At 50.1% G+C, this 26,359-nt stretch overlaps 2 protein-coding genes across 11 annotated transcripts in view; one reads left to right on the top strand and one right to left on the bottom strand.

The window, feature by feature from the left end:
- Positions 1 to 2,394: 2,394 nt before the first annotated feature.
- RD3 (RD3 regulator of GUCY2D) lies at positions 2,395 to 17,442 on the top strand. 2 transcript variants are annotated; one of them, XM_082472127.1, is made up of 3 exons: positions 2,395 to 2,896; positions 14,431 to 14,740; positions 16,883 to 17,442. In XM_082472127.1, exons 2-3 carry the CDS (start codon positions 14,445 to 14,447, stop codon positions 17,172 to 17,174), a joined length of 588 nt encoding a protein of 195 aa, XP_082328253.1. In that variant the 5' UTR covers positions 2,395 to 2,896; positions 14,431 to 14,444; the 3' UTR covers positions 17,175 to 17,442. The 2 variants fall into 2 exon arrangements, with proteins under 2 accessions (XP_082328253.1, XP_082328252.1); XM_082472126.1 differs by lacking the exon at positions 2,395 to 2,896 and having other exon boundaries at positions 7,895 to 14,740.
- The window catches only part of LOC309665651 (uncharacterized protein), a 61,488-nt gene continuing 49,882 nt past the window's right edge, over positions 14,754 to 26,359 (bottom strand). For 6 of the 9 annotated variants that reach the window (XR_014266613.1, XR_014266614.1, XR_014266615.1 and 3 more), the window contains one exon: positions 17,691 to 22,525. The gene's annotated coding sequence lies outside the window, so the exon portion shown is untranslated. The other 3 variants (XR_014266611.1, XR_014266612.1, XR_014266616.1) reach the window with 3 other exon arrangements.

Here is a 26,359-nt window from a genome sequence, read left to right as displayed (position 1 = left end):
ACTGGTTCCCACAGCCTGGAAGGAAGCCAAGGAGGAGGGAATAGGAAAAGCACCCGACAAGAGCAGCCTGACATCTGGGATCAGGGCTCTCCTCCAATTTCCTCACAGTTTTTAATCCAGCCCTGCACCCAAATGGCTTAGTAGTTCCACATCTCCAATTTATTCATCAAACACCATCTGTGAGGCAATGTCACGGGTCTCACTGGTGTTTCTCCATTTGAATGGAATGGTTGCTGAATATTTACCTATGCTTTGACAACCTCCATTGATGCCGAATGAGAGAAAAAAACTACAACCACCTTCTCTCCCCAGTACAAACTCACACTCAGCGTGGATAATCACAAAGCCTCCACAGGCTAACAGATGAAAAGAAATGAGCAGTCAACACAAACACTGAGCCCTATTTGTGGTGTCAAGGCAGCAGGTGGGGGAGGGAGGAGGGAGGCAATGACCCCCCTCTCCTGGTTGAAGGCGTCACTGAAAAGTACCAGGAAGGGGCCAGCTGTATCGAGAGGGAGGATGCTAAGGACCTGGTCATCTACGTGCATGTTCCCCAGAGTCCCAGGTCAGGAGTCCGTAGCACACTGCTGCAGAGGGATCTTCCTTTGATGGCTCAGAACCAGCATGATCTCTTTTACATTAATTGTGTGTGTGTGTGTGTGTGTTTGAGGGTGAGGTTTTTTTTTTTAACATCTTTATTGGAGTATAATTGCTTTACAATGGTGTGTTAGTTTCTGCTTTATAACAAAGTGAATCAGCTATACATATACATATATCCCCATATCTCCTCCCTCTTGCGTCTCCCTCCCATCCGAGGGTGAGGTTTTAAGACTAATCCAAGGGATGAATTTTTTCATTCAAATAGAATGGTCTGTGGTGGACCCAAGATTATACAGCAGGAAGATAAAGACATTTAGCTCTGAACCCTAATACTGTCTCTGCTCCCCACTCTCCTGCAAGAATTCCACCTTCTACTCATCTGACCCAGCCTCACAGGGGCTTGGCTGGGAAGCATGGAGCGAGGGGGAGGGGAATGGGATCACGCACCCTCAGCCAGCAACTGGTATGCCTGCACACAACAGGTGCTCTAGACATACGTGCTGCATGAACGAACTTGTGACTTAGTCACTGACCTCTTCTCGTCACTTTTTAGCAACTTTCCCAAAGGGAGAGCAGAGCCTTCTCATCCCGCTCTTCCCATCTGCCCAGCATGGAAATTCTCTCCACCTTGGAATTTCTGCCCTTGCGTCAGGGTGTCAGGATAGCGGTGGGATGCTCAGAGGTGGGGACTCCTGGCTACCTGCCCCAGGCTGCTCTGGCCTTAGCTGGTCCTGGGGTGGAGGCCACCAGGGAATTGTGAGTGCGAGGAGGTCAACTTCAGCTCCTCAGAACATGGGAGTCTCCCGTCCCCAAGAGACCTTCCCAGTCTTTGGGACGGTTGGGCTGTGAACTGGTCAAGAGAGGCATATGGCCCAGCTCCTGACTCAAGACCCCTGCTTGAGCAGCTGGATGAGGAGGGACGGCAGATAAGCCTAGTGGAACCAGCCACAGAGGAAGCGCAAAGTGGCGTTTCACCCAGGAACACAGTCAGAGCTGCAGGCAGGCGGGTGAGCAGCGCGAGGCAGCTCAGGCATGGTTTAATTTCTTCTTGGCGATGCCTTCTGCTTTATCTTCAATACAATCAGGACAAGATGTATCCAGAAGTCACTCTACCACCCTGTACCTGGTACAGCATCACTTGAGGTCTATTGCCATGCAGCTTAGTGCCCACTCGAGCACCCCCGAGGCCCCCCACAGGGCGGCAGGCGTCGGTTTCTAATGTCTGTTGGGGGTAGTCTGGCCCACGTGGGCCCGTAGCCAGAATAGCCTGCAAGTGAGAGTGTCCAGGGCACAGACAGGCAGGAGGCCCAGAGGTGAACGTGGGATTCGGGAGAACAGCCAGAGGAGGGCTCCTGCCAGCCCCTCGTGTTAGCGCGAATACCTCAGACTCAGCACTCACAGTCCGTCTTTCCTCCTCTCCCTGGATTATTTCCTCAGCCTCGCCCCTCCTCCAGAATGTCAGAAGAACTTTCTGCACTTGAGCTTGACTTGAGGGAAGGAGAGAATTTCGATTAACAAAGAGGAGGACAGGTGAGGATGCGGTGATTAAAGGTGAAGGCCCCTGCCCTCGGCTCCTGAATCACCCCTCTCCTGGTGGAGGGAGTGGGTGGAAAGAGTGGGTTCCGGCCAGGAACCATTCACCAAGTAGCTGGAAACATCTGCCGCGAGCAGGTCCACCTAGGGCTCTACAGAGGGTGCAGCGAGCGAGGTCTGGCTCCCCCAGTTTGTGCCACCCCAGCTGCCCGCTGGGGGAGGACGGGGCGGAGAAAGCCATCTGGACGCAGGCCCGCTCTCCCCCCCCCCCCGGGTCTTCTCAGGTGACTGTCAGGTCAGAGAGGCTCCCTCTTCAGATAATACAGCTCAGGTGAAAGAGGCTTAGGTGGGTCTCCATGGCAACTGCCAATCAGGACCTGGGCCGCCTCCAGGGTTCATCAGAGGAACTGTGTGTTTCCAGCCTCCCGGGACACACACACACACACACACACACACACACACACACGACACACCACAAACAGCAGTCCAGGGTGCATCCCCTCTCTGGCCAGTGTTTTTTTCTCTCAGCACAACTTCTGAGAGATAGAGAGGAAAAAGCATGAGGCAGCAACCAGCAGCACAAGAGAAAAAAGGAAGGAGGCGTTTAGATTCAGTCTTCCCTCTACCCTGTCCTCCTATGGCTGCCGAAATTTCTGCGTTTCCCTGAAGAGATCCAGACACTCTTTCCTCCCAGACCGGGAAGCAGAAAGCAGGACCCCCGCGGGACCTTCCACCTGCACAGAGCCTGACCTCAGAAAACCAGGTAAGAGGGTCGCCTCCCCAGGGGACAGCGGCTACCCCACCGGCATCCCAAGAGCAGTCGCGCCTTTAGAGGTTAGAGCAGAGGCCGGGTGAGGCTGCGCTGGGCCCGGCGGCCTCGGGGCTGGGGCAGATGGGGACGGCTCACTGCGCCGGCCCAGTACAGGGCCCAGATGGCCACAGGGAGGCCCCACCTGTCCCCATTTGTCCCCCAAGAGGCGGCGGACTCTACAGCGTCCTCGGGGCCGTGGCCTGGTCCCTGCTTTATAAACTCACGGGGAGCCCCAGCTTCTGTCGGCTCTGGAGGCAGCAAGCCCATCTGGGAGGACCCAGCCTGCGCCTTTTCCCTTCGGCTTTTCCGGGGAGGACCCAAGCAGGGGAAAGCAAGGGCCAGCGCAAATCGGAGACTCTCTCATTGATCTGAGCACTGCGACTCGAGCACCACGAAGTGCGAGGCTCAGAGCAGGCTCTCGGGCCACGACAGTGACCACGACACGTGGGTGACGTGTGGGCCTCAGTCCCTCTGGCCACAGAGCAGTCTGTGCGTCCCCATAACACGCTCGGGAAAGCAGGTCTAGATGGAGCAGGGAGGGGCTTCAGGGAGAGGATCAGGCTTGGGAAGGAGCATCTGAGCGGCCACCGTGGGATCAGCCCCCTCCTACTGGTCAGCTGGAGGGGGATTTCTACCATCTGAAGGCCGGGGCTCCCCCCTCTGACAGAGACCAGGGCCTCTCCCCTGAGACAGAGACAAGGGTGTCTCCTTTCAGAAAAGGACCACTGTGACTTCTCTAAGAAGAAGACCAAGGTGTCTCCCTTCAGACAAAGACCACAGCATCTCCCCTGAGACAGAGACCAGGGCATCTCCCCTCAGTAGGGGACCAGGGTGTCTCTCCTCAGACAGACACCAGGGCGGCTGCTGTCATATAAAGACCAGGGCTCCCCCCTCTGGTAGAGTCCTGGGAGCCTCCTTTCAGACAGAGAGTCCTGTGTGTCTCCCCTAAGATAGAGACCAGGGCATTTCCCCTCAGAAAGGGACCAGGGCATCTCGCCTCAGACAGAGAACATGGCATCTTCCCCTCAGATAGAAACCAGGGCTCTCCCTTCAGATAAGGACCATGGCGTACCCTCTCAGATGGAGAGCAGGGCAATTTCTCTGAGAAAAAGACCAGGGCATCTCCCCTCAGACAGTGTCCAGGGTGTCTCCCCCTGTGACAGTGACCAGGGCGACTCTTCGCAGAGAAAGCAAAGGGCTTCTCTCCTAAGACAGGGACCAGGACATCTCCCTTCTGTCAGGGACCAGAGCGACTTCTCTAAGAAATTACCAGCGCATCTCCCCTCAGAAAGGGAGCGGGGCAGTTCCTCTCAGAAACAGACCAGGGTGTGTCCCCTCAGACAAGTACCAACAAGTCAGTTGGACCTGAGCGCTTGTCCCCCTGCTGGTCGCACTCCAGCCTCAGAATGAGGAGGATTGCCTGCCTCATTCATTCATTCATTCAGGAACCGCTCAGCAAGTGTCTGCTGCATGCCAGCAGATTCAACCAATACAGCGCTTGTCCTCACAGAGCTCATAGCCGAGTCGGGGAAAGAGAAACATAAGCCCAAAAGGGACGAACGTGTGTGTTACAGACACTGTGATGAGAGCCGTTCTCCCTCAGCGGGGCAGTGAGGGGCAGGCTGCAGGGGGAGCTGACCCTTGAGGGGGGGCCTTAAAAGATGAGCAGATGTTTCAGGTGGGCGGAGGCCCACAGGTCAGGCTGAGTCCCGCCTGGCTTCGTGGATGACAGGTTACTTTTCTATGAGGCCAAAGAGGAATAGGTCAGTTTGTAATCTGTAAAGTTGGTCTTGGCAAAAACAGGGCTGGGAGGAAGGTCGGTAGGCGGCGGGGGGTGGTGGTGGGGTGGGGAGCACCGACTCTCCGCACCTGCTTCGAGGCCTCTGTCCCGCCCCCGGCCCCTCCCCACCCAGGGCCCGGCTTCCGCAGAGTCACACTGCCTGCCCTCTGGGACAGCCCCGCGGAGGCGCTGCTCTGGGCTCCTGGGTTCCGGCGGGCACACAGGGCAGCCCCTGCCCTGGCCGCCCAGCTCAGCTGTTAGGGCCCAGCTTCAGAGGTGGATCCTGGGTGGGGCTGCTTGGTATAGAGAAAACAGCCACCTCGCAGGGACTGCACCGTCCTTCCCTCGATGGCGGGAGACTGGTGGCCTCGGTACCCACCAGAGGCAGATGAACCTCACATGCCTCTGGCGGGGGTCAGAGCCTTGCTACCTACTCCGCAGGCACGCCCCCCCCCCCCACAGCATTGTTCTCACTGCTGAGATGCCCCTGGTCCCCTCCAGTGCTAACTGCCTGAACCAGACTCCTCCTGCCCTTGAGGGACGGGGCTGGTTTCTCTTTAGTGCATCTAACGAGCCACAGCTGGTGACAGTGTCGCCCAGGGAGCCAGGAAAAGACATCATCCTCAGAGATGTTCAAAAATAGGCTGCAGGGAAGGCTCAGAGCATGTGCGGGTGGGAGGGTAATGAAGGGGAAAGGAAGGAGAAAGAAAAGCAAGAAATGGAGGAGAAAGGACTTGATGAGGGCCGCCACAGGGCAGCAATAGAACATGTGAGGGCTTTCCTAAGGTCGCTTGGACGCGAGGCTCCCCGCCTGAGTTTTCCCTTCACCAGCTCGCCCAACAGCAGGGCCCAGCAAGGCCAGGAGCAGGGCTGGGGTCAGGCTTACACCAAGCCAAGGGGTCCTTGACCCTTTAGAAGTATGTAAAACCTGTGGACACATTCTCGGCAAAATGTTTCTAAATGCATACACTTAAGTTCATGTGATTACAGAAGAAATCACTATATTGAATGCAGCTATCAATTTGTTTTTTCTGAAACCAGACCCCTATCAAAATATTTTTAAAAAACAATTTCAGGTATAGTAATATACGTGCCTCTGTATTCACATGTAAAATAATAAAATCTGTGGCAGGGCTAATACGTACCATGATTTCGTAGTAGTGACAAGCACAAATGATATTTCAAGAATAACAACTTCAGAGTGTTATGAAAAGATCCGTGACCTCTGTGGGAGATAAAGCCATAGGTGCACTGATACTGCCGTGGTCGGGGGCCTGCATTCATAACTGACAGAAATACTGCATTTCAGTTAAAGGTAGTGGAAATAAAGATTTTTTTTTCCTATCCGAGTTTATAAACCTCTGAATTCTCCCTATGGATCCCAGGGTACAAATCCCTGCCCCAAGGGACAGACAGTCACAGACCTAGATGAACCCACTTCTTGTTAGTTTATAAAGCACGTACCGGGACTTTACCTTATTTAATCTTCACAGTAACCTGAAGTAGGTACCTTATTACCCCATCTTACAGACAGGGAAACTGAGGCTTGGAGTAATGAAGGTGACTTGGACAGGCAGCATTGGGCAGGAAGGGAAGGGCATAGGAGTTGAACTTAGGTTTTCTCTGCTAAAACCTTGGCTCTCCACTGTCTACCCCCGCAACCGACACGGGCCTTCCTCCTCTGAACTGACGAGGAACCAAAGAGCAGTGTCCTGCTGTTTGCTGTACTGGGTGTCAGCGCCCTTCCAGACAGTGGGCTGGCACCACTGCAGCCCTGAGATCGCTTGTCTCATTGTGTCCATCTCTGTCTTGGGCGCATGCTCCTAGAGCGAGCCCCAGACCTGCAGAGTGACAGGTACACTGCACTCACTCCCCACTGTGTCTGCTGAGTCGTGAATGGGTCAGAACTCAGGCCTGGGCTTCAGCCTCCCCACCCCAGACCCACCCAGCCCACGCCACTGTTTGCTACCTCAACACCAAACCCACCTGTGGAGAAATGCCACAGCACTACCCACGGGTACAACATAAACCATGCGCAGAGGTGCTGAGGGGCAAGTCAAGCCTACCAGATAGAATGAATTGCGAAGTCTTCCTGCAGAAAATGAGTTCTGAGCTAGCTTTTTTCCGACTTTTAAATTACGAATTGCTCAAACATGCAGTAAAGTTGGAAGAATAGTGCAATAAACAGCCATAAATACCCCCGGACAAAATGATTGTTAATATTTTGCCATTTTTGCCCCATCTGGATGCATGTGTATGCACATACACGCAACATTTTCTGAATGATTCAGATGTAAGACTTTGAAGACATCGTGACACTTTAGCCAGGAAGACGTCAGCATCGCCTCCCAAGATTGGGCTATTTGTCAAGATTCCCCTATCACCATAATACCATTTTTATACCCAAGAAAATCAACACTCATTCCCTAACATACAGCTCATATTCATATTTCCCTAAATGTCCTAATTTTTAAAAAATAAGGATTCAATCAATGTTCATGTATTGGAGGCAGATTGTAGGTGCTGTTGCCTGAATGGGAAGGTCCTGGAGTCACCATGGCCAGGAGGTGAGCAGGAGCGAGGGGCCTTAGCTAAACTGAGGAGTTTGGCTCTGCCACAAGGGTTAATCCAACGCAAGGGAAAGGCAGAATCCGACGGTGCAAAGCACCCAGAGGAGACCACCAAACAGCAGTTTTGATGAGCCTTCTGGGCGTCTTGAGTCTTAATCAGACCACACCCCGCCATCAGGTGCTTCCCAACACAGACTCACACGGCCTCACTTAGGTCCTGAGGAGACCCTGGGATAAGCCAACCACCTCTGGCATCATCTGGCCCACCTGCCTCTCTGTCCCTGTGTCCCTCCCTCCTTGTCTCCCTCCCTCCATCTCTCCCTCCCTCTTTCTCTCCCTCCCTTCATCTCTCCCTCCCTCCTTGGCCCTTAAGAACTTAATCAGACCTTCTGAGAGCCTCCGTGAGAACAGCTGGCACCAGAGACAGAAATAGCTCGGGCAGAAACCTTGTCTCTGTCAAAGCCTCCAGCCCGGGCTGGGAGGCAGGGATTAGGGGAAGGAGACATTTCAAATACCACACCCCCGTCCGGACCCTGTGAGAGCCCACCTCCCTGGGCCAGAGAAGCTCAGAGCCTACAGAGCCCAGGATTCAGGTGGGATCACCGCCCCAGGCTCTGCCATCTGTCGTGGGCTGGGCTCCCATCTCAGAGGCCGGCTCGGGTGAGGAGCACAGCCTTCCACCTGGGAAGAGGCCGCCCCCCACCCCCGGCTGCGCTCTGGCTTCCCCCACCTGCAGGGATGAGGAGTCTGGGGTATTACAGAGATGTGCCCACCCTGAGGTCACTTCTCCTCCAGGTCAGGTCTTAGGTACTGAGATCCAGGACTCCTTGCCCAGACAGTGGCCCGCCCACTTCCAGAGCCAGAGCAGGCCACCTCCCTGGGCCCAGTCTCCTGAGGGTGGATGACGTCACCGTGGGAGCAACGCTAGGTCTGAGGGGGCCAAAGAGACACCGTTGGTAGGGGTGTGGGTGGGCCCTGGACGTGAAGCTGGGGCACCCTCTGCATATTTGCAAGGCCCCTCATGGTGTGACTAGAGAGAGGGGACAGGCTGAGGGCCAGCAGCTGGCTCAACCCACACCTCCATGTACCAGTGAAGAACCCTTTGGCACCCAAGCACTCTCAGCTTGAATCAGACCCTCCCAGTTGTTACAAAGGTGTATTTAACAAGGAAGGAAGCAGAAGGTATTTTACTGAATAGTTTGTTAGCTTAATTTGTAACTTACGAATATTTAAATATATGGTACGTGAGCCTCCATCTACAGCACTGCTCCAGGTCCCTTGCACATGTGAGCCGTGGGCTTGCTACTCAAGCCCAGTGCCCCCCGCCAGGCCTGGAGTGGATGTTAGGACGCCAGGTTTCCTAGAGACAAAAGTTGTCTTCAGGCCTTCCACTTCCTCTTCCTTCTATATTTCTCCCAGCTGCAGGAAGACCCTCCAACACCAAACCATTCTCTTGCTGCCTCCTTTCAGCTTAAATGCAATTCCAGACTAAGAAGAAATACAGGTCCTTAAGGAGGGCAGCACTTGACCCAAAGATGAAGCCCTCAAAATGGGCTTAGAAAGGGTGAGAAATTTTGGAATGGGAAGGGATTGCCTAGGTAGATTTCTGGCCCAGCTGCACACACACACACACACACACACATACACACACACGCACGTACACACACAGAGCAAGGACTAAAGCACCACATGGCAACATTATCCATCACTCTGGTATTCATCCAAACAAGTTAGAAAATAAGTATCACTCCATTTATTTATGAATGTCCATTGAGCACTTGTTATAGGCCAGACCCTGTGCCTGGTGCTGGGACCTGGGTAGGATGATGCTCAAGACCTGGTTCCTTGCTCCGGCTGGAGAGGGAGATGGACACACAGGCAATCATGGTTCACCGTGACTGTGCCATGACGGGGTGAGCACAGAGCAACCTGGGAGTCTGGTCAGGGAGGATTGGGAAGTCTCCTAAAGGAAGCAGAGTAGGAGCTAAGAGCTGAGCTAGGATTTATTCAGTAATTGAGGAGACCGAAAGTGTTCTAGGGATGTGCAAAGGCCTGAAAGCAAGAGAGAGCCGGGTGCATTAGGGGAGTGGAGAGTGGGGTGGGAGAGCGTGTTGGGGGAGGACTGGGGGAGAGGAAGTTTGGTGAGAGGTGAAGCTGAAGATGTAAACAGCAGCCACATGATAAAGGGGCTTGAAGCCACTTAAGGGGTCTGAGTCTAATCCTTAGGATAATCGGGAATCATTGAAAGCCTTTAAGCATCCCAGGGTTTACATATAGGATGACGTGAAGATGTTCACAGGCCCTAGACGACTTTACTATTGAAGGCCTCGCTCCACATCGCATCAGACATCATCAAATGAACCCACATTACAGTTTTTTTAAAAAATTTTATTTATTTATTTATTTTTGGCTGTGTTGGGTCTTCGTTTCTGTGCGAGGGCTTTCTCTAGTTGCGGCGAGCGGGGGCCACTCTTCATCGCGGTGTGCAGGCCTCTCACTATTGCGGCCTCTCTTGTTGCGGAGCACAGGCTCCAGACGCGCAGGCTCAGTAGTTGTGGCTCACGGGCCTAGTTGCTCCGCGGCATGTGGGATCTTCCCAGACCAGGGCTCGAACCCGTGTCCCCTGCATTGGCAGGAAGATTCTCAAACACTGCGCCACCAGGGAAGCCCTACAGTTATTTTTTAATAAAAAAGTTGAAAGGAGTTTTATACCTCGGATTTGGAATTACTATTAATTTATTAATTTCAAGTTTGTAGATTTCTATTTATATTTTGAAGCCAATGACACTTTTGGGGGATAGGGGGCAGACAGGCCCTTATACAGCTCACAGATCCCATGCACTGTGTTATGGTATCAAATGAAAACAAAATAGTGACATGATCAGTTTTATGATTTAGAAAGATCACACTGCAGAAAATAGAGTGGAAATTGCTGTTTAATGGGTATAGGATTTCAGTTTTGCAAGGTGACAAAGTTCCAGAGTTCTACTGCACAACAACAACACATTGTTAACACTACTGTACTGCGCACTTAAAAATGCTTCTGATGGTAAATTTTATGTTTTTTTTTTTTAACCATAGTGAAAAGAAAATAGAGTGGAGATTGGATTGGGAGGATCAGCCCTGGGTTTCCAGTTAGGAGGCAGCTGTAATATATCTGGCAGATGTTCAAGGCTTGAACTAATGAAGGGAGAAAGAGTGAACAGATTTGGGAGAATCAATAGGAATTGGATACAGGATTTGACAGATGAGGCAAAGGGACATGACAGGGATGGTGCATCAGTTTGGGCAACTAAGCTATGCCCCCCACCAAGCTGGCAACCTGGGAGAAGCAGCAGCCAATGGGGAGGGAGATGGGGAGCTTGAGTTGAAATGCAAGTGGAACCTACAAGGGGAGGTGACCAGGAGGCATGTGGAGACCCTGACCTGGAGCTCGGAGGACAACTGGGTTATGGATTTTGATTTGGGAACTCTCAACATTCAGGTAGTAATCGGAAGCATGTGAAAGGATGAGGGTCATTAAAAGGAGGAGACCACCTCTGACAGAGCCCCAGCGAACAGCCACAACTCAAGGAAGGCCGGGGTAGGGCACCCACACGAGTTCCGAGACGGTGGCTCCAGGAAGTGAATCAAGGCGGCCGGTAGACCAAGGAGCGTGATCTAATGGAAACCAGGGAGACGGCATCTGCACTGGAAGGAGCGGTCAGAGGCGCTAAAGCCGCAGATGGGCTGGCGCATGCGCTGACCAGCTGGTGGGGTTGTGGCAGGTAGCTGAGGTTGCTCAGAGGGAGTATCTGGCAGGACATATTAAGAGCTCATTCAAGGGCGTCGCATCCTTCTGCCTCATGCCTTGTCAGTCTCTTCCTCGCTCAACCATCTTCCAGGCTGGTGAAGTTCAAGGGTTGGGGGCCCAGTGTTCAGGTGCAGGTGGAAGTGGGGGCATATTGGGATGTAGGGCTGGAGGAAAGTCAACCAGAGAAGCCTTCCTGGGAATGAGGGTCAGGCCCCTCTTGGAGGCATCGCAGGGTGCGGAGAGGTGGGAACCATTCTGGCAGAGGGATCCCAAGTGCCCACTGGCCCCACGACTCTCATTTTCAGGTAAGATTTTCAGAACAGTTTAAAATTATTACCCCTCTAAAGGCCACCCTAAGGATAGAATAGAAACTCAACTCCGTTACAGGTGCACACACAGCCCTTCCCCTGTTGACCCCATAGCTAAGCCACAGGGCTGCCCAAGGCCCCCATCAGGTATTCACAAGATCTTGGTGGAATCTCCAGGTGTCGGGGAGAATGTGGAGCCATGAGGGCCACAGAGGAGAGATTGTCTTTCCTGTGACCCCTGACAAATGCTCTCTTATTTGGGGTAGGTCAGAGCCATGGGGCTTGCTCTTTGATCATGCATTCATTCACTCACTCATTTGGCATTTATTAAGAACCTACTGCCCTATGTACCCAGCACCAGGGATGGAAGGGTGAATAAAGCACAGTCCCTGCCTACATAGGACACACAGTGTCAGGGGAGGGAGATAGCCACACTCCATAAAGTATTCCTGGTGCTATGAAAAATGTCTGTGCCGAGCTCAGTCAGGGTGCAAGGTAGGGAGTAGTCACGTCTACCTGTGAGGTGGGAGTATCAGAAAAGGCTTCAGAGGGGAGTGACCCTAAAACTAAATGTCTAGGCTAAGGAGGGGCACTGACCAAGGCATGGAGCTATGAAATGGCCCAGCATAGTCTGGAGCCCCTGCTGAGACCATGAGCCATATTTTGAGATGCCGTCAGTGGAGCTGAATGAACACCTGAAACGGCACCATTCACTCTTTTGGTGTCAAGCATCCACCTGACCTGTGTTCTTTTAAAAACACAAACGGTCTGGGAAAAACAACATATTCAGTTACAACATTTCTCTGCCTGATTGATCGGATGCCTTGGCCTTAGGCAGAGGTTCCTGGGGCTCACGGCTCTCAGGACGAGACAGAGCCCACCTCCATTTCCCAACCCCTTCCCCACACTATTGTCCAAATACATTATTCTGGACACATGAAGCAGTGAAGGCTGAGAAGAAAAGGTCCTAATTGCCTCTGAACCCGATAGCAGGGTCTGATGGTCTGTCCTTCCCTCCCAACCTCGCAGAAAGGAGTCGGGGTATAATCTGAGGCCTCCATTGGTGATATGCTCAGACTAAGTGGAGGATGAACCTTATTAGATTTTCTAAGTACCATGGTTGCTAAGGAAACTGGTTGTTTTCAAGTCTCCACGTGTAAGTCGGAAGCTTGATTTGTGCCACTCCAGAAGGCAACTGCTACCTCATAATAATTTTCCCATTTGTGTCTGATTCTCCAGCATTAACAATTCATTTCTCTGGGCTTAGCATCATGGGTGCAGGGTGGTGGGAGAGCTGCCTAAAAATACATATGTCCCCAGGAGGTGACACATGCCTCATGGCCATGTTGTTGAGACTGAGTTCATTGAATCTCTTTTCTCTGCAACTGGAGGGTCTAGGCAGGAAGAGGACCATTGGTTCATGGAAGGGGGAGCTCCTTGAAGGGGGGAAGGGTATAGGAGGGGGAGGTGGACCACCTCAAAGACCCACTTCAGCTTTTAGCCCAGGAATGGAGCTTGCCTTCACTGTTGTCAGAGGCACAAACCCACCTCCGGCAGGCAGCAGGGCATGCCTGAGATGGCAGTCCATTCACTTGCTCACCTGTTCATCCATCCATCCATTCATTCATTCACTCATTCATTCATCTAGTCAATCAGTCATTCACCAAACCTGTACTGAGCAAGACCCTGTGGGAATACTATGATGAGTTAGGATCCCTGCATTCACACCTGGTGCTTCTTGCACACGTCTCACCTTGTACCATGGCTGGATCCTCAACCTGGGACATCTCCATCAGTGCGTGTGTCTGAAGCCTGCACTTACCCATCAGCCTTCTCTCATCCACAAAGCCTTCTAGAACCCCTTTCATCATCCAGAGTCACTCCTTCCCCTCCCCCACCCCAGCAATACTGACTCTATGCTTCGCCAGTCACATTTATTTCTTTCCACTGATGTTATGGTTTCTACACATCAAGTCTTGTGTCTGCTGTAGAGCAGGGCCCAGACATGATTTCACGTTTGTGTTCCTCCACAGATATGTACACTGTGCTTAATTCATGCTTCTGATTGATGTATGATGAATAAATGAATGAATGAATGGTGGCTAAGTTGTATCATTTACAGGATAATATCCTAAGCTTCCTTCAGCAACAGGTTGGGGGCATTTAGAAACTTAGGGTGTTTTCCTGTTACGTTGATACAGGATGTAGGCATATGTTCTGAGTGTGTGTGTGTGTGTGTGTGTGTGTGTGTGTGTGCGCGTATGTATTTCCCCTTAAATCATAGAGATAAGATTATGCCCAGCCATACACTATTGTTAAAAGGTAAACTGAGGCATATTAAAAAATTTTTAAGAGTTTATTTGAGCAAAAAATCTATTTGAATTGTGCAGCATCCAATCTAGCCTATATCAAGGAGCTCTGAGGAGCTGTACAAAATGAGACAGTTTTATAGGCAGAAGGGAGTGAGAACAAGGACATTATACTAGGCAAAAAAAAGCAGGTTGGTTGTTGCTTGCCTTTAGGGGATGGCAGAGGTCTATCAGGCAGATTACTTAACTAGTGCTGATCAGGTGATTCCTGATTGACTGGTTTAAGATTCCATTTCTGGAAGAGCCGCAACTGTAATTAAGTCTTGGTTTGGTGATGTGGGGCTTAGCATAAGTGACTCCATTTTGGGCCTGTTGTCTTGTTTTTAACAGTTTGTTTCTGTCTTTGTTTGGAGTTAGCAAGGATTCAGGAGTCTCAATCATCTGGATGCTTTATGGATTATTATAACCATGAAATTATCTTACTTTTATGTGGTGCTTGGAACTTCCCAAGTTTATTCACAACTGCTTCTCACAGCAAGATTACCTTGCCTTACAGAATTAGAAATGACTGCTCAGAGAGGTTAAATGACTTACTTGAGGCCACCCAGCTGTGAGGCGGGAGCGGTCTTCTCACTCGGGTCTCAGCTCTCCTCCCTCCCCCTTGTTCTCCCCACCCTAAGTGACAGACGGGCTCAAGGAAGACACACTCCTGCCCTGTCTCGGCAGGGCCTGGGGGGGCCATGTCCCTCATCCCATGGCTCCGGTGGAACGAGGCCCCGCCACGGCTGTCATCTCGGAGTCCGGCTGAGATGGTGCTGGAGACGCTCATGGTGGAGCTGGAGGGGCAGATGCGAGAGGCTGAGAGGCAGCAGTGGGAGCGTAGCAACGCCGTCCGGAAGATCTGCACCGGAGTAGACTACAGCTGGCTGGCCAGCGCGCCCCGGCCCACCTACGACCTCAGCCCCGGGGAGAGGCTGCAACTAGAGGACGTCTGCGCCAAGATCCACCCATCTTACTGTGGGCCCGCCATCCTCAGGTAACGCCTGGCACTGGGACAGGGACCAGCGGTTGGGCTGCAGGCTCCAGGGAGGGTGGCAGCGGTGACAGGGGCCTGAGGCTACCAGGACTGGAGCCTGGGGTCTGGATGGGCCAGGTATCTGTTGAAAGGAGTAAGGCAGGGGGAAGAATCTGAAAGAGGCCATGGAAGGCCAGGCCAGGGCTCAGGGCTCAGAGGGAGGTGGGAGGCAGCTCCCGCGGGCATGTGAGGTTTTTGTTATTGGTTTCTTTTGCAGAAAAGAACTCAGGTTTATTTGCAGTAGAAACCGCGGTCTAAAAAACAAACCTACTGGTAAATGTACAGTCTGTGTTTTGTTTGGGGTCACCACTAGCTGCAGAACCCCCAGATCCCTGACCTGCATGCGTCGGGCCCCTAAGTGTCCACAGCTAATCTCAGGCCCCAGGTCCGAAGCCCCGCCAGAGGGCGTCCCATCTCCTGCCAAACCACCCACATCCCAGCCTGCGCCCAGCCCGCCGCCCCTCCTGCTTCCAGCAGTGCAAAAAATAACCAAACCAATATAAGTTTCCCAAACAAAAACAACATGTGACTTTTGATAGGCGAGAACCCCAGGCCTTCTAGCTTTCTGTTCTCCCTCCCTGGACTGTTACCGTCCTGGGCTGTAATGTGGCTGGCTCCCTCTCTTTCACCAGTGTTCATCTTCCATATTACCTTCTGAGAGAGGTTTCCCCGTATAAGCTCTCCAAAACTGGTTTCTCAATTATCCTATTTCACACTAGCTTGTCTAAGGGATGTGTGTGTGTGCGCGCACGTGCTTGCCTGTGAAGGTTTCAGAGCCCTAGGGCACTGGACATTTAGAGCTTGAGTACAATCATGTTCCTGAATATCAGTGTCACCTTAGTAAAGCTGTGACCTACACGGTCCAGTCTCAGTTGGATGCGTGTTGAAATCAAGGAAGCAGAGTCCAAGAGCCAAAAGTAATTTCAAAACTAAAGTTCTTTACCTGCATTTCTCGAACACTAATAAAGGAATACAGATCCACAGTAAAACATCTTAAAGTCCCCCTTAGTATCCCCAAATCTTCCCTCACCCATCTCTTTAACCAACAGATGTATCTATTGTACACCTTTTTCTTCAAAATTCCCCTTAAAAACTCCTCCTTCTTCAGTCCTATTCATACTCCTTTGGGTTTTGCAGTCTTATACCACCCCCCACTTCTTCCTCCAGGCTGGGAATCTTACCCTCCCCCATTTTTCTTATTCTGCACCATGGAAGCCCCCCAAATATATCTAGTTCCAGAAGCACCCTGGGGACAGGGGTGGGGACGGTCATGGGAGTGGTGCTGATGAGAGAATCTAAGCTGGCAAACCAACCAAACTTCATACATGAGGGGGGCTGGGGATGCTCATATGATGATTGTCCCATCACATTTCCTGTCTCACTGCTGAAGGGTTTGAGAAGTCCTGACTCTTAATATGGTGGAGGAAATTAGGTATCACACGGACTTGCTAGCTATCCTTCATTCTGGAGCTCCAAGCCAGAGACATTTTTGGCAAAGGAAACACCTTGGCATCCAGGAGGACTTGGGGCCACACTCCTGGCTGCAACACAGACAAGGGAAGTAGCAGGGAGCCTGGTGTGCATGGCCAAACAGCTCACGCTCACCCAGGAGGTGGCCGGAAGCTATAGAAGGAATATCACAGGGCAGTGACATAATCGGACATACATTTCAGAGAGATCATGCTGGCCAGTGAGGGCAGAAGGATGGGAGAGTGTTAGCCAGAAAAGTCCCAGAGAGCAGTGGGCGTCCGTCGCTACTACTGCATCGATAACCCGAGGTGAGTGCCAGGATCTTCACAGATGTTAGCGCGTTAAACCTCACAAAAAGGTAGCTGTGATGACCCCAGTTTACAGACGAGGAAGCTGAGTCTCAAGGAGTCTCATGGAGGCCAGAAGTGGAAGAGCTGGAACTCAGGATGGGCTGGAGCACGAGGGAGGTGGGGTGGTTTCTGATTCACTTCACAAGAAGTGGGGAAGTGGAGGAAACAGGAATTGTCCACGGGGGTGTCGAGGGACGCCCGTGGGGTTAGACACCGGCCACGTGCCACGCCCGGGAGATAGCCCCACCGTGCCCCCTCTTCTTCTCCCCGCCTTCGCACCCAGGTTCCGGCAGCTGATGGCAGAGCAGGAGCCCGAGGTGCAGGAGGTGTCCCGGCTCTTCCGCTCGGTGCTGCAGGAAGTCCTGGAGAGGATGAAGCAGGAGGAGGAGGCGCACAAGCTGACCCGGCAGTGGAGCCTGCGGCCCCGCGGCAGCCTGGCCACCTTCAGGAGCCGCGCGCGCATCACCCCCTTCGCCAGCGACATCCGCACCATCTCCCAGGACGTGGAGCGGGACGCGCCGCCGCCGCCCCGGACCTGGAGCATGCCCGAGTTCCGGGCACAAAAAGAGGACTGACCCCGCCTCTGCTGCCCGGGAGCAGAGCCACCTGTGGGCTGGGGGGGTGGGGAGCATGATAAGCCGGGGTCATCCCGGGTCCTGCAACCTCCCCATTGCCCTGCCCCTGACGCGGGGCCAAAGAGACCGCCCCATCCCGGGACACTCCCTCAAGATGGAGCAACCCCTCCCCGCCCGCCCTCGCCCACGGACCACGAGGCCTAGAGTCAGGGGTTGGAGCCGCAGCAACAATCTCCTGCTCCCCTGCACCAGTCGGCTGGAGCGGACCCTTCCCCGCCCCGCAGAAATGCAGGGTCTGGGCAGACAGACCACCACCCGCTCCCCATCTTCGGCTTCTGTCTGGAATGGGAAGAGTTGTCCTGCCTTTTGCCAAGTCATGAGTTCTTACCCCAACTTAGGGATGTCCCATTCACCTCCTCTCCCTGGGTAATGATGAGGGACCTGTTGGCTGGTGTCCATTCTCTGCTGGTGACTGGTCTGTCTCACCGTCGCAGGTGGGTCACAGCCTGGTGGATGGGCAGAGGTGAAAGGGATCACAGGTCCACTCCTCAACTAGTGAATGAGGAAACTGAGGCTCAGAGAGGGTCAGGCTTCTGCCACCATTCACTGCAGCCAGATCCCCATGGGTGGCGAGACTGTTCCCATCCATGTAAGTCTCTGCTCCTGAATCCTTGAGTCCTGGGCTCTGATGGGACAGGTCCAGTGGCTAATCTCCACCTGCCTGTGGTCTGACCCATCTCTCTCCTTGGCACTGGTGTGGAGGTCTGCAGTAGCTGGGGACAGAGGTGGGTTGCCATTACGCCACTCCACAGTGTCATCCCATGGGAGGTGGCCAGTCCCCAGCAGCTGCCTCCAGAAGCTAAGCTTCAAGGCCTTCTGACTCACTGCTCCAGAGAGCCAGGTCTTTGACTCCCTTCTCTATCTGGTTGTGCCTGCTCTTTGACTTTCTTCAGAGAAAGTGATGCCCAAAGCTCTAACGACCTCAAGGCGCAGAAGTGAAATGTCTGGAACCTCCTTATAGGTTTCACTGTCCTTCCATTTCTAACTGGTTAGATCTTTTTTTTTTTTTTTTGGCTGTGTTGGGCCTTTGTTGCTGTGCGCAGGCTTTCTCTAGTTGCAGTGTGCAGGGGCTACCCTTCGTTGCGGTGAGCAGGCTTCTCACTGCGGTGGCTTCTCTTTGTGGTGGCTTCTCCTGTTGCAGATCACGGGCTCTAGGTGTGTGGGTTTCAGTAGTTGTGGCACGTGGGCTCAGTAGTTGTGGCTCGTTGGCTCTAGAGTGCAGGCTCAGTAGTTGTGGTGCACAGGCTTAGTTGCTCGATGGCATGTGGGATCTTCCCGGACCAGGGCTCGAACCCCTGTCCCCTGCATTGGCAGATGGATTCTTAACCACTGAGCCACCAGGGAACCCCTAACCGGTTAGATCTTGATGATGGGCATGTGGATCATCCAATGTGTGGATCAACAATGGCAAATCTGGAAGACCAGGCGGCCTCCCCACACACTCTGGGCTGAAGCTGGGTGTGGGGGGATGGGTGCAGACATGTCTGCCCCCAACTCTCAGTGCATGCTCAGAAAATGCAAGTGAGTCTTAATATTAGTCTAAATAAAATGCCAGGAGGAGACAAATCAACAGGGGGAAAATCTATATATTCCCTGACAAAGCTTAGTGGGAAAAAAAAACTTTTTTAATGATCTTGTGTTGGATATTTTCACTCAGATCTGGACAGAGAATCATAGGATGGTGGAAAACCTCTCATCCAACGCCATCATGATGAAGGAGTTGATTGGCTCATTAACACGATCGGTGAAAGTTGAGAATCACTTAAATAAACATACACACCTTAAACATCTTCTATATTCTAAGATACAAATAAGTTCATTCAATTGCCAAACTTTTAATGTAGGTGCAAGCTGTGTTCACTTTTTTGGTGACATGTGTGGGTTGTCTGACAGGAGTTCTGCACTTAAGTTTTATTGTCTGGTGTGTACTTTAATTGTAACAACAAGAACAACTGGTATAAACAAATTGTGGCCTCCCATGAAAGCCTTTCCTGCCCACCTCAGTCAACTCAGACAGACCCCCAGCAGCTTCAGACCCCAGTCATCCTACCACAGGGAATCCCAGCTGGTTGCACTCAAACCCATGAGGTTACTCCTCTGGATTCAGGTCATTAAAGGGAGTAATGAGGCCTCAATTTCTAGTCTTACAAGCCCAATAACAACAAATGAAAGAACAAAACAGTTTGAGAGCCTCCTTGTGAGTGTGAGAGTGGCTGGTGGCAGTCGGAGGGGATGTGTTGAGCGCTCCAGACTGGGTAGTCTGTTTGCACTCAGCTCAACACCACTGGCCACTAGAGGGAGCCAGTGGGTGTGGGACCACTCAATGATTACATTTTCTTTTGCTTTGTGGTTTATTTTTTATTCACTTGTTTCGCCTTATGAACATTTTCAGACACAGAAAAGTAGAGGGGAAAGTGTAAGGAGTTTCCATATGCCCATCGCCAAGGTTTAAAAGTTATTAACATGTTGCCGTATTTGCTCTTCTATTTTTTGGTGAAGTATTTTAAAATAAATCCTAGACATCATAATACTTTACCCCTGAATACTTCAGGATACACTGCAAAGGAATAAGAAAATTTTCCTGTGTAACTACAATACAATACTATCACTCCCCCCAAAATTAACAGTAATTCCTTAGTATCATCTAATACCCAAACCATATTCAAATTTCCCTATTCCCAACCAATGATCTTTGCAGTTTATTTCTTTGAATGAGGATCTAATCAAGCCCCACATATTGACAAGAAAGTTGTAGTCTGTTTTATTCTTGGTCGTATAGTGTTTATTTAATTCCACAATAAAATGTTGTTTTAAAAGAGTGCTTATGAAACATGAGTGTCAGTATGCAATAAGTTAATGGCTGCACATAAATGATAACAATTCTGCAAATTAGCCTAAGGATGCTCTTTACTCAGATCCTTGTTTTTCTCATTTGATTAAAGTTCTTCCAGAGCAAGCAAAATTATCTAATACCCTGAAAAGTAACATCAAAAATCAATATAGACAGTATATCTAATTTGACTTTTCATTTGGTGAAAATACTCTTCACATCTATGTGTCTTTTTTTTTTAAATTTATTTATTTTATTTATTTTTGGCTGTGTTGGGTCTTCGTTGCTGTGTGCAGGCTTTCTCTAGTTGTGGCGAGTCGAGGATACTCTTTGTTGCGGTGCGCGGGCTTCTCATCGCGGTGGCTTCTCCTGTTGCGGAGCACGGGCTCTAGGTGCGCAGGCTTCAGTAGTTGTAGCACACGGGCTCAGTAGTCGTGGCTCGCGGGTTCTAGAGCGCAGGCTCAGTAGTTGTGGAGCATGGGCTTAGTTGCTCCGTGACATGTGGGATCTTCCCGGACCAGGGCTCGAACCCGTGTCCCCTGCATTGGCAGGCGGATTCTTAACCACTGCGCCACCAGGGAAGCCCTATGTGTCTTATTTTTTGAGACACGCATGCAAATAGCAACTGAAAACCTTCTCCTCTTTTCTTGCCATTTAGAAACAAAACACTAAAATTTATCAAAATAACTCGAGGGAAATCTCAAGAATTCTATAGTAGGTAGTGAAAAAACTTTATCTGTTTTTGATGCCATCATTCAACACGTAGTGAAATTTCAGTCTGTCTTAATATTCATGTGGTTCCCCAACGAAACACAATAGGTGATTTGAAAATTTATTCAACAACAAATCATTTTTAGACAGTTATTTTAAATCAGTTTAACACCTTGCTTCATTTGTTAGAGAAATTGGCATCTGTTTCCTTATGAATATTATTACCTATTGTATTAAATTAGCATTATTATATTTCATAAGATGCTAATCTAAAAATAAAAACATTGACTAAAAACCATGACTTTATCATAATCAAGACAAAAATAGCAAAATGATTTTTTTAAGTTTCTAAAAATGTCCAAGAGTTTTTGTATTACAGAGAAAGGCATTCAAAAGCTAAGAGAAGTTGGAGTGTTTTCTAGCACATTTGACTGTGTTGCGTTCCAGTTACAAATCCCTTGCTGGAACAAAGGAAACATTCCCAAAGCCCTGCAGTCAAGCTTGGAAGTTCTCTAGCCCGGTCTCCCCTCCCAGCTAGCATTTGGTGTGTGGGGAGAATTCCATTCCAGGAACAAGTCATTCCTCTCTGTGTAGCCAAGTCCTGAAGCTAACTGCTTAGAACTACTTCTGGCCCTTGCTTGGGGCTCTGGGCCTCTGCGAGGCTCTCACTAAGTATCCAGGCTCCGGAACACAGGGCAGAGTGGATTGAGGTTAGCCTCTCCTTAGCAGAAAAGAAATCAAGCCAGCAGGAAATTAAGCTGCTCCAAAGTGCAGCTTCAGGGATGGGAGAAATACATCTTTTATTCAAATGAGCCAGTCTAACAATATTGCTATGGACAGAAATGGCTTTGTCAGCAAGAAAATTCCTTTAATAATTAACATTTGAATGGTCCTTCACAGTTTACCCACCATATCTCATTTGTTCGTGACCCTGTGGTGAGGTGCGTTATGTTTTCTCTCAGGTTACAAGCAAGTGGCCCACGTGGAGTGGAAGCCAGGCTCCCTTCCACATGCCTCACTGCCTCTCAGCGTTACAGATCCTCTGTGCACTCAGAACAGCCCCCAAATCCTCATCACTGTACTTACCACACAGTGGTGGAAATGTATGTGGTTTTCTGTTCATTCCCCCCGCTCCCTGCCAGGCCACTGCCTCCAGTAGTTTGTGAAATCCTTAAGTGCAGGAACCAGGTTTGTCAGCTCTGGTCTCCACCACCCTCTGGGCACAGAGTACGTACTTTAAAATGTGCCTTAATGCGTGGGTGCATGTGAACACCAACTTGGAGCTCACACAGGACAGGGGCTGAGTGAAGCTGTGAGTGAGAATTGAGGGGTTTATGATGTATCAACATCATTCATTAGATTGTTCGTTCTGTGAGGCCGGGGTCCATGTCTGACTTGAGTTTGTATCTCCTGAGATATGCCAGGCACATAGTAAGTGGTCAATACACTTCTTAAGAATTCATTCATTCATTCATCAAATATTTACTGATCGCCTCTATGTGTAGTCACCATAAAGGAGACGGGGCAAGGACGTGGTTACCTGTAGGTGTTCTAGACAGACAAGACGAAACAGCTTTTGACTCTTCTCTGAATTACTCTGGAAGGCTTCCTGGAGGAGGTGAGATTTCCCAAGGGCACTTTTGATCAAAATGATCTAGGTGTGTGTGGTCTTGAAATGAATCCAGAGTGCTATAAAGACGGCCCTCTGGATCCATGGGTTTCACATCCCCAGGTTCAACCAACCATGGATCTGGGGGAAAAAAATCCAGAAATTTCCAAAAAGAGAAACTTGAATTTGCCACGCACTGGTAACTATTTTTGCAGCATTTACCTTTCATTTACAACTATTTACATAGCAGTTAGATAGCATTTACAATGTATTAGGTATTATAAGTAATCCAGAGATGATTTAAAGTGTGTTACGTTTTATGCAAATACTGTGCCATTTTGTATAAGAGACTTTAGCATCCACAGATTTGGGTATCCCTGGGGGTCCTGGAACCAACCCCTGGGGAAACTGAGGGATGACTGTAATCCCTTATTTTGCCAGTGCCCTTCCTTGCTCAATGTGGGTCTTGAGAGAGACACTTCTACTAAATATTTTGACCTTCCTAGAAACAGATTCTCTGTGGAGAGAAAGGTTCAGGGAAGGACTCTAGAAATACTGTACTTTCCCTGTGCTCGGGCCTAGATCAGCTCTAGTCAGGTTGACCAGATAAATGCTTACATTAATTCTTTCTGGGAGTCAGAAGATGACACAGAAATGACCAGGAACATTTCCCTAAGGGAAGCCACAGAGTGCCATGTAATCCAGTCACCTCCATTAGGGGCCGGAGAGAGGGGTACATGTGTGATTCAACCTCTTTGGTGAAACCTTGATTTTGTCTGGAGGTGAGGGTTGGGTGGTATGCAGAGATATTGGGGCAGGGCTGGAGCCTTCGGAGATGGTTCTTTGGAGCAGGCATTGATTGTGGAACTGAGAGCAGGGGGTTAGGTGACAGCATGCGTGTGCCCCACTTTAGGCAAACTCGATTTAGGAGAATCTGTGCTTCTGAAAGGAATGGTTCTTGGCCTGACAAAATGATTCCCCATGGAGTTCCTTAAAGAGTAAGTACTAAAAATAGGATCTAATTTACAAAGAACTGAAGTATACACAAACTTGGGAAACATATCTCTTGCCAAAAGACATATACATCTCTAGGTAGATTCATAGAATCCTAGAACCCAAAGAAAGCTCCAGAGCTCAGCCTGGCCCTGCCTACTGACTGCCTCCAGGCAATGAGCATCTAGTGACATCCACTGTATACAGAGCTCCACCCTAGGACTCATGAACACACTGCAGAGTTCTTATCATTTCCAAAACTGGAGAGCTTACAGCCTCTTGGGAACAGAGTCTAGGGCAATCAGTTGTTTTAGTTGATGGTGAGAGAAACCCAGATCAAACTGGCAGAAGCACCAAAGGGCATCTGTAACCCCCAGGGCCAGCTCTGTGGGTGTGTGACCTGTGCAGTCATATGGGTCCCTGCACCCAGAAAGGCCCCTTATTTGGTTTAATGCATTGCTGTCACTGTCTTGAAATTCATAATTTTTAAATAGGGGCTCCTAGGTTAATTTTGCACTAATGTAGCTGCAAATTGCGTAGCTGGTCCTGATGGCATCCATAATTGAGAACTCCAGGGTTGTTAGTGACCAGGGGAGTTCATGCAGCAGAATGTATTCTCTCTCCTCCCCTCCCCTCCCCTCCTCCTCCAGCACCTCCTCCTCCTCCTCCCTGACCCCTTTCTCCTCCTCTTTCTTCCTCTTTTCTTGCTCTCCCTCTCCTGGCTCTGCCTCCCTCTGTGTGGTGGTTTACTTTTCTTCTAGGAGGTCACACTTCCCCTCTGCATCCAGGAAGGATGGCTGCTGGTGCTCCAGGCTGACATGACCCTAGTTTAGCACCTCAACCTCCATATACCAATCCCAGAGAAAGGCCCTGTGGCAGAGCCTGGCTAGCTGGTCAACAAGCCTGCTTCTTCCTTCTCTTGGGGTCACAACTAGATGGCGTTCCAGCCTCCCCTGCCGTGTGAGTGAGTCTAGCCAATGGAGGGTGAGCAGATGTGGAAGGCTCCACTTCTCGTTTGGTCCATAAAAACCTCCCCAACGTGATTCTCTGTCCTCTTTTCCCATTTTCTAGCTGAGTAGAGAGGGCTCTGAGGCTCCCAAAGAGAGGAGAGCCACAGGATGAAAGGAGCCTGGGTCCCTGAATGACCACATGGAAGGCCACGTTGGACTTATGTGAATTACAAATACACATTGATTTGTTAAACCACTGAGATTTGGGGGTTTTCTTTGCAGATGCTCGGGTTACTGATCTGTGACCAACACACGCCATGATAGCACCTGCTTGGGATGCATGCCACCCTTGGACCAGTTACCATTGCTGGTGATTCATGAGCCCACCTGAGGGCCTGGAGCACCAGAATGCAGCTCCACTAGGATCACATGAAGTGCAAAGGGGGGATGCTGTTGCTAAAAGAAAGTGGATGGGAAAACACGTAAGATGTTCTTGCAAAAAAACAGCTTCCAAAGTTTACTCCAGCTGTGAATGAGAGCAACCTAAAATCTCAAAGCTCGCAGAGACCTATTCTTTGCAAATTTGAATAGCTTACTATTAAAACGGTTTTCCTTGTTACTGACTCTTGTAATATCATTTTAGTTCTTTCAAAGAACTTAATATTACCTTCTATCCCATATTGAGGTAATTCACAGTCCCCCCTCCCACTTTATTCTTGTTTCAAGGGCCACATATAAGGTTCCAGCTGAAGGGCTCACGGATGAGAAAGCTAGAAAGTTCCTTCGCTTATCTAACCTTCTGTTGCCATATTAATCTTCTGCCCTATATACACAGGAAAAAATAAAGCAATAACCACTGCTCTTTGTCCCTCATATGAAGACAGCTCCCTGTTATCTGCTTCCTGAGGAACTTTTCATTTTGGTTGGTTTTTTCTCTGTTCACTTCATCTTCCTTAAAAGGTTTCCTATCTTTTACCCATGAACAGATTTTGTTCTGCCTCAGGGAGGACAAAGGAGTTTAAGAGTGCAAATGAAATTGGACTGCCAGAAATTCTGGGTAATTGTTCTCCCAAAATGGTTCTCCCACTTATGTCTTTGCAAATCACTCAGCTCTCTGAGGCTCCTGTTTCTCACCTAGGCATGGTTACCCTGCCTACCTCCCAGGGTTGTGGAGAGGTTAAAATAAGATCAAATGCTTTGCAAACTATAAAAGAACTTTCAAATGTAAGATCTGACAGGTGTTCATGACAGTCTTCCCTTCAATTAGCACAGATACCAGAAAGTCGATGGGAGACACCGAAGAGCAGTTGTCACCTTCCTTCCTCTGGAATAACCAGATCCGGTCCTTTAATCATTGTTCTTGAACCCCATTTCCCTAATCTTTTAGATCTGTGGTTCTCAAGCTTGGCTGCACATCAGATCATCCAGGAAGCTTTTAAATACTCTGGCACCCAGCTGCGCTCGAGAGCAAGTAAATCAGAAACTCGGGATGGGACCCAGGCATCAGTTTTTCTAAAGCTCTCCAGGTGATTCCATTGTGCAGCCAAGGCTGAGAACCACTGTTTTAGGTTACTCTTTCTGGGGGACTCAGGAAATTCTCTGTTGTCACATCTTGAATCTATCTGAATTTACCACATGCCTGAATGGTTTCATCTCAATAGAGGACGGATGCACTTTGGAGAAATTACCATGACCTATGTTATCTTATGTTAGAGACAGATGGTTGCGAGGTTGCTTATCCATAGATGTTTATCATCTTTGCTTAGCAGCATCAGGAGATGCTTGGAGATGAGATGAGATGTATCTTGTAAAGAGTGCTGCAAATACCATTTTATAGCAGCTGGAAAGATGGAGAAGATGATGGAATCAGCGCTGTTTCTTATAAACCTGAAAGAATACAATTGTATAGGATGACAGTTATCTGGTGTCTGTTGTAGAAACTATTCATGAGGCTGTATGACAGAGAGAGAGAGAGAGAGTTGGAATCTGGTAGGTGGGAGGGAGTGGCTAGGGAGGGGAGCTACTGACCCTT

The sequence above is a fragment of the Balaenoptera physalus genome (genome assembly GCF_965194825.1).
Source record: "Balaenoptera physalus genome assembly, chromosome: 1".
In the NCBI taxonomy this organism is placed as follows: domain Eukaryota; kingdom Metazoa; phylum Chordata; class Mammalia; order Artiodactyla; family Balaenopteridae; genus Balaenoptera; species Balaenoptera physalus.
The sequence above is the reverse complement of the archived record's forward strand: the minus strand, read 5'-3'. Positions and strand labels throughout refer to the sequence as shown.

Excerpts from the sequence above, each read along its gene's own strand:
- RD3 (XM_082472127.1), top strand. The coding sequence starts at position 14,445 with ATGTCCCTCATCCCATGGCTCCGGTGGAACGAGGCCCCGCCACGGCTG. Across the intron at positions 14,741-16,882 it reads TGTGGGCCCGCCATCCTCAG|GTTCCGGCAGCTGATGGCAG; the intron begins GTAACGCCTGGC and ends CTTCGCACCCAG.